The sequence below is a fragment of the Athene cunicularia genome, assembly GCF_003259725.1.
Source record: "Athene cunicularia isolate RWA chromosome 12 unlocalized genomic scaffold, athCun1 chr12_part1, whole genome shotgun sequence".
Lineage (NCBI taxonomy): Eukaryota > Metazoa > Chordata > Aves > Strigiformes > Strigidae > Athene > Athene cunicularia.
Genome location: NW_020799116.1, coordinates 15564611 through 15581638, shown reverse-complemented (window position 1 = coordinate 15581638; position 17028 = coordinate 15564611). Strand labels below are relative to the sequence as shown.

Sequence of the window (17028 nt, the reverse complement as noted above, 5' to 3'; positions counted from 1 at the left end):
AGTGAAAACTTTTCTGGACTGCCATGACTTCTCAAATGTGGATAGTGGCTTAGCCACTTCAACCACCAGTTTTCTTGGGACCCACGGATTTATCTCATCAGGTCACATGGGCTTGTACACCTTCAGGTTCCTTAGATGGTCTCAAACCTGATCTTCTCCTACAGTGGGCAGGTTTTCATTCTCCCAGGCATTTTACCTTCTGTGTCTTGGATGGTGTGGCTGGAGCACTTGCTGGTGAAGACTGAGACAAAAAAGTTGTTGAGTACCTCAGCCTTCTCCATATCCTGGGTGACCAAGCCTCCCTTTTCCTTCCACAGAGGGCTCGTATTTTCCCTACTCTTCCTTTTATAACTAATGCACCTGTAAAAGCTTATTTTGTTGCCCTTGATGTCCTTGGCCAGATTTAATTCTATGAGGGGTTTGGTTTTCCTAACCTGATCACTGGCTACCTGGACAGTTTCTCTGTTTTCCTCTCAGGCTAGGTGTCCTTGCTTCCACCCTCTTTAGGCTTCATTTTCATGTTTGAGCTTGTCCAGAAGGTCCTTGTTCATCCATGCAGACTTCCTGGTAGTCTTACCTGACTTCCTCCTGAGCTTGGAGGAGGTGATCCTTGAATATTAACCATCTTTCTTGGGCTGCACTTCCCTCAAGGGCTTTATTCCATGGTGCTCTGCCAAGCAGATCTCTGAAAAGGCCAAAGTCTGCTCTCCTGAAGTCTAGGGTAATGAGCTTCCTGTGCACTCTCCTTGCTGCCTTAAGGATCCTGAATTCCACCATTTCGTGGTCACTGCAGCCAAGGCTGCCCTGGAGCTTCACACTGCCCACAGGCCCCTCCTTGTTGGTGACAACAAGGTCCAGCACAGCACCTCTCCTCGTTGGCTCCTCTGTCACTTAGAGAAGGAAGTTATCATCGGTGCATTCCAGGAACCTCCTGGATTGCTTACGCACTGCAGTGTTGTCCCTCCAACAGATATTGGGGTGGTTGAAGTCCCCCATGAGGACCAGGGCTTGTGAACGTGAGGCTGCTCCTACCTGTCTATAGAGGGCCTCCTCTGCTTGGCCTTCCTGGTGGGATGGCCTGTAGCAGACCCCCCACTATAATGTCTCTTGACCCTGCCTTCCCTTTGCCCGTAAGCTCTTGGTCAGCTCCTCATCCATCTCCAAGCAGAGCTCCGTGCACTCCAGCTGGTCATTGACATAGAGGGTGACCCCCTCCACCCTCGTATCACCTGCCTTCCTAAAGACCCTGTATCCTTCCATTCCAACACTCCAGTCATACGAGCCATCCCACCATATCTCCATACTGCCAGTGAGATCGTAGCCCTGCAGGTGTGCGCATGTCTCTAGCTCCTCTTGTTTATGAATGAACCTGTAAAACGATTTTGTCATCAGTCTCCTTAGAGCCCCATAAGTCTGCCTGCTATGATTATACCAGTATGTTAGAGCAGCCCAGGGTTCTGTGGGCTATTAGCAGTATGATTCTTTGGGATATGCCAAATATGGTCAGATCCTTGCTGAAGCAGAATGACCCAGTGCTTGTTCTACTGAGCACTACTGATAATTTTATATTGGCTTGCATTGAGAAGGCTTTCTTCACAAGGGTAAAATATTAATGTCATATGAAAGCTGAGATTCCTATTTGTCCCCTGTTTTTACGGCCTTGCTCTAAGTCTTCATTATGATACAATAGGGGCTTTCAAAATGGTTGATCAAGCATTCAGAATGATGCAGATGCTCTTAAGGAATGTACAACAAAACCCCCCAGTGTGTTTGCTTGAGTAAATTTAAATGCACAAAAGTATAAAAAATTCATGTTTAGATTTCGAGATGCATATAATAGATTATATGAATGGCGTGTCTGTATGTAATATTAGTGTAAACTCACCTGTTGGCCAATTCATGGTAGAGCCTGGCTGTGCTTCCAACCCGGCTAATTATTTTGTTATTTATTAGACTAATAACTTTGTGACATGTTATCTTGTGCTGTCTTGGAACTCACCTAGTTAAGGTTACATCAAAGATTGACCTCCATTGACAAGATTAAACTAAAGTCATTTTCTCTTAGAGCTTAGCAGGCAGAGTATTTGTGTTGTCAGCAAACAGGACTTTATCCCCTTTCCCTTGGGCATTATCTCGAATGCAGTGTCAGAATGCCAAATGGATTTACTTTAATATTTTTTTTCTGCAGTTTTTATTTTTAATTTTCCTTCTATCACCTTTCAGCTGTCACACTCAATAATTTCCTTGAATGGAAAGTGCCCAAAAGAAGGCACTGTATAACAGCTCAGCTTAAATGCTGATCTTTTTCAGTAGTAGTTTTGAGCTGTATATGTTACCTGATGTTTAATCCTTAGAACATGCAGGACTGTCTTAAATATGTTATTTTTGTAGACTTCTCAGTTGCAAAAAAAACCACCAACAAACCAAACCCCCAAACCTCCCTAAATCAAACAGAAAAAAAAAAAAAAAAATCTGTAATACTGTAAGGGCTATTTTGTGCTACAGTTTGCTTAAAAAAAAAAAAAACAAAAAACCCACATAAATCATATTATTTTGTATATACTTGTAGAATTGAAAAGAGAAAATACAGACTCAGACCAATAAATCAGTGAGTACTAAATCAACCAAAGAAACAATCAGTCCTAAATACCTCTAATTGTGAATCGAGTGGTTTCATTTATTTAGAATATAGCAGATTTTAACACTTGGCTAGCCTTGCCGCTTGCAGAACATGATGAAGGAGGATATCTACTAATTAACTCCTTTGGAAAAGGAAATAACCCACTGAATGAAGGGAAATAATATTTTTTCAGAGGTGTTTTTTATGGATATTCTGACATTCTTATTTGAAAATTGTCCTTTTTAAAAAAATATTTCTGAAGTATTATAAAACCCATGGGCAAGGTAAATTTTGAATCCTTGTAATCACTAAATTGTATGTGAATTACTGTAGAATTTATTCCATGATACATAACTTAAATTCAGAAAGAAGAACAGTATTTTGCTATATTTTAGTACAGAATCTTTTATCCCATAATGTATTCTACTTGTTTAAAGTGAAGTATGTAAGTACCATTTTTGCGTAAAAACTTTGGGTTAGTTGTTGTGAATGGTTTCAGTGATGGTCTTTAATAAGGAAACAAAAAGCAACCCCCCCTTTGATTTCTCTGTGACAATCATGATGACACAAAACCAAAAATTGTCATGAAAGCAGCACAATGGCTTATTTGTAGCTCCACCAGTTGTGGAAGAGATGTCATGTTCAGCTGAGAAGGAGGAAAACAAAACCATGTCTTTAAAGACAAGAAAACAAGTTGTTTGGAAACAAGGCGAAATAGTCATCCTCACCATGCTGGAACTTAGTCCAGGGGGTGTGAAGGGAAAGGTGGTTGGCAAGAAAGAAGAATGAAGTATATCATTTTATTTATCGCTGTACTCCCAGGGATAGAATATCAGCCTTTCTTCCAGACTTAGCTGCTATCTACTATATCATGGCAAAGCTAAACAGCTTACTACTTCTTTGCTTGGAACTGGAGTAGGATTGCATTTTATAACAGTCATTAGTGCACGGCTTAATGTTGGAAGGAATATTCTGTTTCTTACTAAGATGGGAAATGTGAGTTGGGCTTGCAAGCCTTCTGCCAACTGTCTCTGGCTTTTGCAGAAAGGGTAACTGAAAAACCTGCTGTCACATGTGGGCGGCAGGCATGCGGTGCAGTTAATGATCCGTGATAAACCTGGATGATAAGCAGAGATGGAGAAGGCTTCACCCAAATAGAACGAGACCTGGTGTTTCTTGGAAATGATCACGTTTCTTCATCCTTTTGGTTTTGGTATGGGAAGAATCAAACCCAGAACAGTGACAGTTCCCTAAACGGTGTAGAGAAGGGTAGCAACTGTGGGGGTGCTGGATAATTCTAATAACTTTTAAAGTTATTTAATTAATGAAACTACACCTTTAAACAAATTATATCTCTACTCTTTTCTTTCCCTGTGGCTTCTGGAGGGGAAAAAACCCAAACCAACAGACTAACCGTGCTTTTTCTCCAGAACTTCAGGACTCAATAGCTATATATATTCATAAGATGTATGCAGCAGATTATCTGGCTCATCTCATTATAAACCAATTAAAGTAAAATGACTTTACGGTCAAATGTTTAATCATGTCAGGTTAATTTCCATTAAATTGATTTTCAAATATTGATGTGTCTCGGTCTTTGTTATATGTGATTAATGGTACGTAGACCACTGAGTCTGAATATTTCTGTCATACACAGGTCTTCAAAATCTAGCTAATATACAGTGACTTGTTTTGTATTCTACTGTCATCTAAAATCCAAACTACGGGTTGGCCATTTTTGAAAAACTAAAAGCTAAAATAGCAGGATACTTTCTAAGTAAGCTTCCATTTAAGATACTGGTTAAATTATTATGCCTTTTAATGGAAGTGTATAGATTGTAAGATTTTTAACTAATTCTTGTTTAGTAGAATATGTTACAAATCACACTGAGAAAAGAGTGCTTATGAAAAGTGTCTTAATCTTTTGTACTTGCTGGTCTGTTTTAACTTTGTAAATGGTATACTTATCCTTGTACAGGTTGTATAGATTTATATAATTTATGAATGTATAGAATTATGTCTAAATATTATTTATATTGATTTACTCTCATGGATAGTTGGGGCAGAGATTCATATTTAAATTAATGAGATTCTTCAAAGACACTAAACTGGTCTCTTTCAGTTAATAAACACATCACAAACTGTTGCCAACTGTTAAGGTTGTTTTAGAAGTTAAAATGTAGTCTTCATTGTTTGCTGCCTTCAAAACTTGATAGAATTTCTGGTTAGACTAGGTTGTAAAGAAATCAGTAATTTTATCTAAATTGCCTTTGCTTATCTGGTGATAGTTCTGTAAAAAATAGGCCAAATAGTCTTCAGGAATGTGTAACAGGGAGACAATAATTTCTTGTTCAAAATAAGTCACTGCTAAGTTTATATGTCCCTATTAAAGCATGCTTAATTTTACAAAACCTACTATGATGTGCATTTGTAAAATTCAGCATAAAGCAAATATTTTTCTTTAGGAAATGTCAGTCAGTACACACTGGGTAAGCAACAACAGCTGTACTTAATATCCCTGTGAAGTAAAACCACATTTAGTTTGTCAAGGCCTGAGTTCAGCACTGATAGCAGTTCTTGAACTGATAGAAATAAGCTAAACAGAGAGATCATTGTTAATTATCCAGGGAATTATTTAAATCTAGAGAGCTTTGTATTAAAAATAGTGCATACACTGTTTATGTTCAGGGTGTCTGTTGGGCTCTCAACATTTTTAGGGTAGCCAGAGATCTGAGGTAATATGGGGTTTTCTTGAGATGTATTTATAAGTCTGGTTTCAGAAATGTACCTGTACTAGGAGTATAGAGGGAATCTGAGATGATAAAAATATCTTGTTCTTCTATTCTAGATGGAGATATATGTAAATGTGAATCCATGGATTGATACATACGTTAAAATATTCAAACTTTATATTTTTATGCTGAATGTGAATTCTGAATAGTGACTGTGGGTTTCTGTTGCAGTATGAATACTTCAATGCTGTGCTCATAAATGAAAGAGATGAAGAAGGAAACTATCTGGAGCTGGGGAAGGAGTTCATTCTAGTGCCAAATGACCACTTCAATAACTTGCCTGTGAACATCAGTCTGAGTGACGTCCAAGTACCAACCAATATGTACAATAAGGGTAAGAAAAGAGCTGGTTTAATTCATCATTCCATTGGCTGAACACAGGAACTTCCTTGCTCTTAAAATTAAGCTGTGGATTCACTATATATTGCGTGTGTTTTCCAATTTGCAATTAAACTGAAATTTCAGTGGATTCATGCTTTAACACACGACAGTTTTATAGTATTTTTAGTTCTGTGGCAATTTAGCAATTAAATATGGTCAATGATTTGCATATTAGACTTGCATGAATTCTGCCGTGGAATATGGCAGAATATGTTTGTTTTCATGAGTTATTTTCTGGAATCTCCAAATCAGTTGAGCAGATCTTCATTGTCACAAGTTACATTCTGTCTTTGCTGAGAGCTAGAAGTGTCTTTGAAAGATACAGGATGGATGGAAAGGGAATATTTTATTAGATTTATGCTCTCAAGTTTCTGGGAACAATTCTAGCTGTATATGACTGTCCACACAGCTGCTGTGAGTTTTCAGATAATATTTAGGAGAAATGAGCTACGTTAAAATTTCTAATCCCCTGACTATTTGTCATAGGTGCTAGCTAGCACATAGCACTAACAAATAGCTAATTAGATACTCGGAGTGGTGGGTTTAGGACTAAAAATTGGGAATTCCAACTGAACCTCAGGTACATGCTTACTCATTTTCCTTTTGCCACTTCCCTTTGATCAGACAGCAGCATTCTGTAATTTTACTGTGCTTATTCAGCGTGTATCTATTTATTTTTCTCAAGCCAGTAATAAAAGAAAAATTAGGGAGGAAAGAGCCAAAGTTTCTGAACAGTGTCTACAGTATATTTGTCATTGGTCTGTAGAGAGCTGCCTAATCTCATTATCTGGTTCCTCTTCCTTGTTTTAACTATACTAGAAGACAGCTAAAAATACATTAAATGCTTTCCTCATAATAGGTTCCAGGTTAGAAGTTGTGGTAATTCATGAAAGGATATTGTGTAATCACAAATGGAAGGAGAATTAATTTGGATATGTTGGGCTGGTAAGAGAAGCAATTGATATGACAGCTTCTCTTCAGTGTTATGATTCAGACTTGAGAATCTTGAGGAGCCAAAGATTGGACAGTAATGTCTTAAATCAGGGATTACAAAATAACAGAGCTTCCTAGAGAGTATTTGAAAGGTTATAAAGTTATTAATATGGGGTATTTTGAAAAGATGTGTAAAATACTTAAATATTCTAAAGCTACCAAACCATTTTTTTTTTGTGCAAGTGCTAATATTTGTTTAACTGAGCCTGTCTATAAATTAATTAATTTCAGTATTGCTAAGGAGGGAAAGAAAGGAGGAAAAAAAGTCGTGGTTGCAAAGGGATATAGGGGTCAGGCAATCGTGTTTTTCTGGAGAAGTAAACTAACCTGAGTACTTAGTTAGCAAGAGCAGTGAAATTAAAGGACCTCCATTACATGATATGTAATACCGCTATGTATAGAATACTTTTTTGTATGCTGATTAATTACAGTTAAAAGCCAAAGTCAAAGCGCTTGTTGCATCTTGTTTTGGCCTCTAATACAGGGACTGGCCTGTAGAGATGGGGAAGATAGAGCTCTGTGATGATTCCTGTTTCCACTTTGTCTAATTCAAACCAGCCAAAATCATCACTTTATGCAGCTGCAGAAAATCTTTTTCTTTTTTTTTTTTATTGTTTAAATGTATTCCAACTGCTGAAATCTTCTTGCTGACATTTTCCTTACACATGAACATGATAGTCTCGGCTTGGAGACTGACAATGTCTGGAAATGTTACGCTTGCCAAGAAGAGGCCTGTATACCTATATTTTTTTGTTGCCCATTTCTTCAGTTCTGTAATGCGTAGGGGTGATAACAAGTTAATTAAATCCTAGCCTGAGGGTACAGGCAGTAGGTATTGTTAGGTTTACAACCAAGTGGCTGCACAACACCATTTCTCTAGAAAATGACTGTTTGCTTCCAGGTTATGTTTTATTTTATTGAATTACTAGGCAAAGCCACAGCCAAACTCACAGTTGAAAACAAACAAGTGTAACCATTGAATATTTAAACCCAGGACTCTCAAGTCAGAATAGAAAAATGAACTTTATTTGTAAGCCAATTCTAAATTTTTTCCTTTATTTTGGGCTTTTTAGTTGTAGAGATATTGATAATTTGCAGTGGGTTCAGAGGAGAGACAGGACTCATCAAAGGGTTGAAAAACGAGCCTTAGACTGATAGACTCCAGGAACTCAGTCCATTTAGTTTATTCAAGAGATGATTAAAGGATTAACTAATTGATCTCTAGTTAATTAATAATACCAGACTCTGTAATCTGGTTGCCAAAGGTTTAGAAAGATCCCATGGCTAAAATTGGCCTCCATTATTTTGCAAATTGCACAAATGTGGGCTCAGTTAAGTCATTGGAGGTTTGTGGTGGGGTGTTTTTTTGTTTGTTTGTTTGTTTGTGTTTTTTTAAAAATGAAGATAGTGATCTATTAAAAGGGTGTTATCCTATGTCCACCCCTCCAAGCCTTTAATCAAGACTAGATTATTTTTCATTGTTTTTGAAATAATACGTAGTGTAGAACTGGGGGGAAAACTTTGGCCTGGTCAGCTTGCATGATCATAGTGATTCCTCCCAGTTGTAGAATTGCTAAAGTAAATGTTCAGAGTCCCTTACTAGGCTCTAAATGAGATTGGCTTAAAAATCATAGGACATAAATACATTGCTATTCTTCATATATCTTCTGGTTCTTTCAGTCTCAGTATAGAAAAGCTAAAAAATATTGATGGTAACAGTGGGACGAAATATTTCCCATTTTAAGGAAGACATCAAGTTTAGAATCAGAAAATAAAAAGCAAAAGCAAATTTCATTGCTTTTATGGTGGAAATCAAGAAAGCTGAAATATCATAAATATAAAAACTATGATATTAAAATTTAACATGCAACATTTTGAAAAGGGAAATGAGAGCCAATAAAAAAAGGCTGCCAACCTAATTTGTAAGCATACACGTAGCTAGTGCCATCTTTGAGTAGAGATTACATGCACCTACTATAAATGTAGGAGGAAAAATAAATTAGTGAAGTTAATAAAGAAACAATTTTGCATTTACAATACTCTTGGTCATCTTTATAAAATATCAAGAGCTGGTCTGGTTATTTATGTGCTCTTATATTTTTCATTCCCCTCTTCTGCAAAACCTTGTCCCCCGGTTTCTCCATATCTTACAGTGCACATCAATTAATGTTAAAAATAGAAAAGTTACTGATCTTTGGAATATAAAGCCTATGGGGCTTAGAAAACTCTATTTTGGCATTCATTCCTATGATGTTCATATACTGAATAAATTCAGAAAAAAAAGTGGGATAAATGTGCCTTACAGATAAGTGTGCTTATCTGTCAATATAGAGAGACCTCTCTCAGCTCTAGACTGTCTCACAGCAAGGCTCATGGTCCATTTAAACTGCAGAACGTTCTGATGGAATTGGCCTCCTTCATTTTTCCTGAAAATGACTGCTTATTTGATCATGTTTTGCTTTTGAAATATTTAAGCACACATTGGGATTCTAAATCTGTCAGTGCATTCTGTTTCTTCTCTTTAAGCACAGAGTGTATTCATTGTCTATAGCCACAGGATTTGCAAGGCAGTATTTTTAAAAATAATGAATATATAATTAAGATTAAGCAAGAAGTTCTGTGATAACTGTTTTGGCAAATGGTAGCTCTTTTTTCCCTCCACAAATTTGATAACTAGCAATTATCAACTGTGTACAGATTTCCAACAGAAATTAGGGAAAAGGGTTCTTAGTGAATTAATCATATAGGTATATTCATAGATGAAAAAGGAAGGAAGAAAGAAATTTACTCATTTCATATTAGAACGAAAGTTTAGTTTTGGAAGTATAGAATCAATCTGAATCCAGTTTGGACAGTGCAGTACAAAGGCAGAAGCCTGGGTTCAAGAAGAAGTGTGTGTAGGGCACTGTCTAACTCTGCTGCTGCTGTTTTTAAAATAAAGTTTATTTACATGGGTTATGTATCAGCACCAAAGTGAGTTTTCATGTCTCTTATTTTTTATCTCTCCTGTTATTTTAGAATGTAAGTGATTTGGGACATGCTGCTCCCTCAGATATATCTTCCATGTACAATTCCATGGGGATACATTCCAAAGATGCTCAGATATACCTTTCTACACATCAATTGGTGTATTTTAAACAGCTATTATGAAATAGATTAATAATAATGAAAAATAATAAAAGATTTAAAGTTTACATAGTTTAAACATTTGATTTGTTAATTTCTGAGATGCTAGTCGTATGTCAAGCAGAACCTAGGAATGTGACATATAATTAAAAAGTAGGCAGTTGGAACATGGGCTAGGCTTTCTGGCAACCATCCATGGAGAACGTGGTTTCTGGCAGCAGGATTACCACTGGGAAAAAGTATCATTCTATAATGGATTTATGTATATGAGAATATGCTATAAGAAGGCTTCAGACCACTCAAATCTGATCTTGCAGATGTTGATAGCATATAAAAGAAAAATAGAGTAACATTTTACCTTTTGTTAGTATGAGAATGTAGGGAGTCTTAATTTCTTAAAATCCTACATTCTTTGTCCAAAGTGTGTGCTGTACCTGAGCTGAAGAACCTATTCCAGTTTTATTTTTCTAAGTCTATGTCACCTCATATTTACCTGCCGTTGCGGACAGCAATGACATGTTTTCTGCTATTGAGTTTACACTCAGCATTTTCTCAAGTTCTTGGAAGAGGCTTATGAATACCTGGCTTTTGGGTTTCAGAAGAATGTAGATGAAAACCAAAGCCGGGGTGAGGGTGAATGTGTCTTCATGACATACACTCAGGCAACTGCAAAATACGACACCTATTGAAAAGTGAAGTATAGCATAGTACAGTACCAGAAGTGACACACAGCAGGATCTCATCTGTTTATGTTAGCGTTGCATAAAATCTAGGAAATTCAAGAGGATGTTGATAAATACATTATCTCAATATCAACTGAAAACAACTCCTGATTTTGTGCTTTTGCAGTTAGTCTTTGTTTATATGATAAGGTAAACTTTACATTTGTAGTCTGTAGGAAGGGAAAAGCCCAGATTATTTTTTCAGTTCTTTAGAAATTTCTAGACACAAGCACATCTCCTTGCCTTTTAAATTATTTTTCTATTGTACCTTTCTGCTTTTACCTTAGGTCCTCAGAATTGTGGGCTTTTATATTATGTAAATTTTACTCTCTCATTCTCTTACTGGTTTTAGTTGTTAAAATGGGTTAGAGTAATTCACTAACATAACTGACTAACTAACTTAACCAGCACTAAATTCTCCTTTATCAAGTACTGGCACAAACTAGGAGATTGAACTCCTTGAAGTCAATGACATGACTGCTGCAAAATCAGTATTAGACTGCAGTTGCCTCTTCCATCCCTAGGAATGCAAACATACTTGGATGTGTCACAGCAGACACCTACCCACCTGGAAGACTTTTTAATCCTTTTCCTTTTCTGGGGAGTGTGTTTCTTGAATGTTTCTGGGACATGAACATGCAGAACATTTCCAGAATAACTGCAAACTGTGAAAATTTGTATTATAAGGACAGTTGATGTTGAAACACCATAGTTTCTCAAAAAGTGTCTTTTGTTCAACTGTCTTTTGTTGTGATCAACAATTAAGTACTTAGACTTTTGGATTTTAAGGGCTTCAGTGTCTACAGCCTCTGGTTGGGAACCAAGGGTTTATAGTAAGATTCTTAGGCACATACTTTGTAATTTGATTGTCTTGAATAATTTGGGATTTTTTTCCATGGGTAAACAATATCTCCCTGGGACCTCTAGATGCAAATGAATACAATGAAACGTGAAGTGATGCAGGCCTTCTACAGTCAAAGCAGAATAACAAAACTAAATGGGTTCTAATCACAGCTGGATACAAGAAACTGCTTCGTCTTTACAAAATCTCTGTTTAGAGTAAATGTGCTCAATGTCATTATTTCTTCACTGTAAGAAATTTAGAGCTGAAGAGAGACTTCTGTGCCTCAGAGCTTCTTCTAGTCTAAAAATATTTACTTCTAAAAACCTTCTATCTCATATCATCTTCACTGTAGCTCTGCCTCCAGATTTGATCGGGACTAAAATATTACAAACACAAGACAACCTTTCTAAATGTTCTTAAAAAATAAAAATGTCTTTTAGAATGAGGTCAGTTTTACTTTCCTAGTTGGGTATCTGTTACCTCCATTTCTTTTCTTTGCCTTCCCAAGAAGATGCAGAGTGAATGTGGTTATTCAGACCTAGATTTGTACTAACTCTTAGGTGAACTTACAGTTTTATCTGTAACGTAAATGATTATTTAATTTGTTCTTATTTATGCCTGTACTAGCACTTTGACAAGTGCATATTGTATTCCTTTTCTAATTACATCTTACTCAATTCCCTGCTTACTGAAAAAATACTTTCTCCTATTTTCAATCCTGAATTTATATCTCCTTTCTCTATGAGCTAGTTCTTGCTTGATCTGCTTTATGTTTATTATTATAACAAGGTGCTTTTTTTGAGATTAATTTCCTAGAATGAAGTTGTAAGGTATCTCAAGGCACAACTGAATGCATGATGTCAGCTGCAGGTTATTGGGGGATCTTGTCTTGCTGGTTATTACTGTCCCATTCAAACCAACTGTCATATGTTGTTCTGTAGGCTCTTCCTGAAACTGGTTTAGTAAAAGGAATCAGATCAGCATTTTCTCCTAGCAGAGTGAAAATAGAAACATTTTGACATAACTTGAGTTGGGGTGACTGAATCTGTATTCCCTGCCAGCTCTGGATGGTGGTCTCTGAAAGATGGTGGAGGAGGTAGACATGTGCCAGTAGAGGTAGATTGAGGAAAGAGGATAATCTCTTTACTGGAATCAGATCAGATGCAGCTTGAGCAAAATGTCTGATTTTGTCTTTAAAAAAAAAAAAAAAAAAAAAAAAGGCAAGAAGAAAAATAATTTCTCTTGGCGATAGAAAGGAAGTAGGCTTACATAAGTTTATTTAAATTAATAGGAGTTTTTTCATTGGTTGTTGTTTCCAGTTTACTATATATATAATTTTGTTTTACTTGCTGAGTTTTATAATGGAGGAATATTTCCTAGAGGATAAATCTTCATCCTATTCACACAGCTGACAGTGGAATTAAATGCATTCTACAGCTTTGCAAGATGTAGTTATCCATTGAGTTTTTTGTATAATTCAAAGACATTGAAGAAAGGTTTTCAAATTCTAAATGCTCTTAATTATTTTCAATGTATTTTTGTTTTCATCACTAGTGAATGTTAGAGGAAGAGACACATCTATGCTACATGGTGGAGAGTTGTGCAGTCTGTTATTACTCCAAAAGGTGTTGACATATATGCATGATTCACTGGAGTATTGCATGGAAATATTATGGATACAAGATAGTTTTGTGACCATGGCTCTGCAACTAAGTTGTCACATCCTGGATCAGATGAATTATAATTTATTAAGCTGCACCACAATGTTACTGTCTCTGTTTTGCTTCCCATCCAGAGATGGCTAGATTGCAAGATCTGCACTTTCTTCCATTTGAACAGAATGCGACAGAAAGTACAATATACAGAAAGCTTTTGAGAGACATTATATTTTTGTACACCAGTATTTTACTACTTGTTTTCCCATAGTTTGTTTCCAGTGGGATTCCATTGTATAGCCTGAGGCTATAAACTGTGTGACTATTGAAGAGTTTTAGACCCGGCTGAGCAATCTGTGCGAAGTGCATGCCACCTCCCCCCAAACAGTTATGTTCTATTGGTTTTTGTCGTCTTAAAATTTAACGCTTGCTGAACTGCGGAGGGGAGATTGAAGCCTGTGCTTCAAAGTTCTGTGGAACTGACATCTCCATCTTTTAGCTCGGTCTTCTTGCACTTTATCCCTTGTAAAGTCCTGGGGTGAATATTGCATGGATACTTAAATGAACATCGTTCTAGGTCCACACAAGCAGAAAGACCATGTTGATACAAATGAATAGGCTTGTTCTGAACACACTAAGTTTTGGAAATTTTTCTTTAAACAGGGAAATGTCTTCTCTTAGTTTGGAAGAATCCTTAGACTTTGTGAAAAGAACTGATTACTGTCTTCAAAGTGCCCAAGGTGAAATGTTGATTGGTATTTAGAAAAGCAGGATGTAGTGGGTAATGCAGAAGAGGAGCATATTAACATGACTACAGGCAGTAAAGTCTACAATAATACCTATCTTCCATAAATGGCTTTCTGATTCGGGAAGACACTGAAGCACTTTCCTGCTTTCCTGGTTGTTGCCCAATCTGCATTAAAATATCAATGTCTAGACATGTGCAGATAGTTATTCAAATGCATTTTCCTTTTTTAGAACCTTGATATCATTAACTGCCCATCTAAAAGGTGATGGACTCTGCTTCAAGGAGGAAGTATGCTCTGTGCAGGGAGAAGAAAATATGTTAGAATCAATTACCATTTTTATAATGATATGTCAAAATAAAGCATAAAATTTCCTTAGAAGTGTTGGATCTGAAAAGTCATTTCATTTATAATGGAAAATGGGGCTTATACTATTGGACCATGTTCCAGCTTTTTCCTTATATGAGTACGTTTTAAATTAAGGAAGTAGCATGAACTTTTGGCACAGTGTTTACACTGATTTCTTTTTAATGTTGATGTTATTTATACTGAACACATTTCTCTTAGCATTTTTCTGCAACTTGACTTTTCATAATGTCTACCAGTATAAAAGACCGAATTTTCTCATCCTTTGTTACATCAAGGAAGTTATATTTCATAGTATTGCCACATGATTTAGAAATACATTTTGAGGTCACAGTCATGTTTTTTGTGAATTGTGTGATTGACTAAGGCTTTGTTCCACACTATAAAGTATTTGAGAGGGGAGCAGGTGAACAATATGGTTTACACTGAATGATTACAATTGACTTTTAAAAATCTCTCATTAAGAGTTCCCTCTTTCCTACCCCTGATATTACTCTGCGATATGTGCACTCTTCTAGTTGCTGTTTTGGCACTAGGAAGGATTTTTTTTTTTTTCTTATAATCAGATTGGCTGGTCTTTAGCAAATACCTATCAGCAGTCCAGAGACAGGTTAACGTATAGAATCTCTGCTATTGTAAATTGACAGGTGCCTTAGTAAATGACACTGACATTTTTACAACATCAGGCCTGGTTCTCTGTTAAATTGGAAAGTATAGGTATGTTACAGGGAAGATATTTTTTAAGGAAGCTGAAGAATAGTATGGGCATGGTCAGGTGAAAAATTAATCCTTTTTGCTTGAGGTGTTAAAAAAAAAAAAAGAGAAAAAATAAAAATATGTCATTGGATTACATATTGTCGGGTTTCTGTCTAGGTATATTCAGATAATTAAGTAGTAGCCTTAGTGCAAGATGTTGTTATGTCTTTACTGACAGAGCAGAACCACGAAGACAGAAAATAAAATTTGACGATCTGTGTTATACAGTCCAAGAGTTAATCTGTTACTTTGAGAAAAAAAAAAAAAAGCAATAATATTAATTTTAACTCAGAGAGGTCTGTCTGACTGTCTTCCGTCTGTTCTTTCCATTGTCATACTACAAGTATAGCTGCTCTTCTGGTGTTTTTAAAGTACAGGAAGGGATTTTATCAGTGCTTTCCATTCTGTGATGGATGCTGAAGTCCATGAATATTTTCAAGCACTTCTGTCAACAGGAGATATGGTTTATGTCAACTCAACTAACAAACATAAGGCACACAATATGTTGCTGAGAGTCTCAAGCTGTGTCATCAGCATTTTTAAAAATGGTTCATGAATATAAAATACAATTAAAAGCTCAATAATATGTAAAAAGGTAAAGAAGTCTTCATTAATAATAGTATGAATTAATTTTTCCTTAAATTAATAGCACACTGAGACTAATTCCACGCCATTGGATTTGAAATACATTCAGTTTTTAGCAACCATTTTGACTCTGTAACAGTGATTGCTCTGAGTAAATATGGATTTATAAAAGAAGTGATTAAAAAGTATCTTGAAAGCCCTGAAGTATATTTGGGCTTCAATCATTTCAGAGAAAAGATGACTATAAATATGCTATACTTCCCTATGGATTTCAATTCCATTTTTAATATTGCTCTCATAATTTTCACAATTCAATTGCTTTCCATGTGGAGAGCCCATATTTAGCATTCTTCCCTGACTTAGTATATTTGCTTTGGTGTTTTTTTACTGAGTTGTGATACTCTTCTGTAGAAATAGGCTGTATTACTTTCTCTTATAGCTTTGCTCATGGCATGATTATTTGTAGCCTGTGTACTGTCTTTTGTGCCTTTGTCTCTTTTGTCCCCTACCATTTACTGGCTGTTGAAAGTATCGATTTTATCATCTGACAAATCTTTGTTTTAAAGCTTTGTGTTATGATTATTATTATTACTACTATGGAAAGTTGGCAATCAATTTTTTGTGTGTTCTCATTTTCTGGGTTGTACATCATAGAATCATAGAATGCTTTGCATCAGAAGGGTCCTTAAAGGTCATCTAGTCCAACCCCCCTGCCATGGGCAGGGACACCTTCCACTAGATCAGGTTCCTTAGAGCCCTGTAAAACCTGGCCTCGAATGTCAAGCATGGGGCATCTACCACCTCTCTGGGCAACCTGTGCCAGTGTTTCACCACCCTCATCGTAAAAAAATGTCTTCCTTATAGCTACTCTGAATCTACCCTCTTTTAGTTTAAAACCATTGCCCTTTGTTCTATCAACAGATGTTTTCTTCTTTTTCTTGCAGTTTATTTCCTTCCTTCCTTCCATCCGTCTGTCTGTCCTATACTTTAAGAAATTATTTACAAACAGGATGAATGCAATACAGCTTTGAATAATTCTGAACTCAGTGTCTTTAGTAACAAAAGCATCAGGTCTAGTCTGTGCTTTTCTGCTTACCACTTTTACTTGAATGCTGGAAACATTACAAATGTAGATCCTAGACTTAGACTTAACAAATTGTCTTTAAATTTTGCCTGAACAATTTAGAGACTGGTAAAGAATATCAGTTGTGTCAAATGGCATTTCCATTGCATGATTTTTCACTGCATGTTAAAAGATGACTTTATGCACTATAAGTCAATAAATGCAGACTCTAATCAAAAGTTTTGCTTGCATAGGAAAAAAAAAATTGCTGCATGTAATAGAGCCTTCTCTAAAAGATATTGAAATGTGATGAACCACAACCATTTTTTGATTAAGTGAGGTTTTTTTCAATTTGATACTTAAAAAGAGCTATGAATAT

The 17028-nt window shown here is 36.2% G+C and overlaps 1 protein-coding gene across 1 annotated transcript in view; it reads left to right on the top strand.

Annotated features, from left to right (window-relative positions):
• Positions 1-17028, top strand: part of CACNA2D3 (calcium voltage-gated channel auxiliary subunit alpha2delta 3) — a 466439-nt gene that overhangs the window by 177303 nt on the left and 272108 nt on the right. The window contains exon 5 of the mRNA XM_026857568.1: positions 5584-5746. Within this exon, the coding sequence (XP_026713369.1) occupies positions 5584-5746 (163 nt within the window). The remainder of the gene's footprint in view (positions 1-5583; positions 5747-17028) is intronic.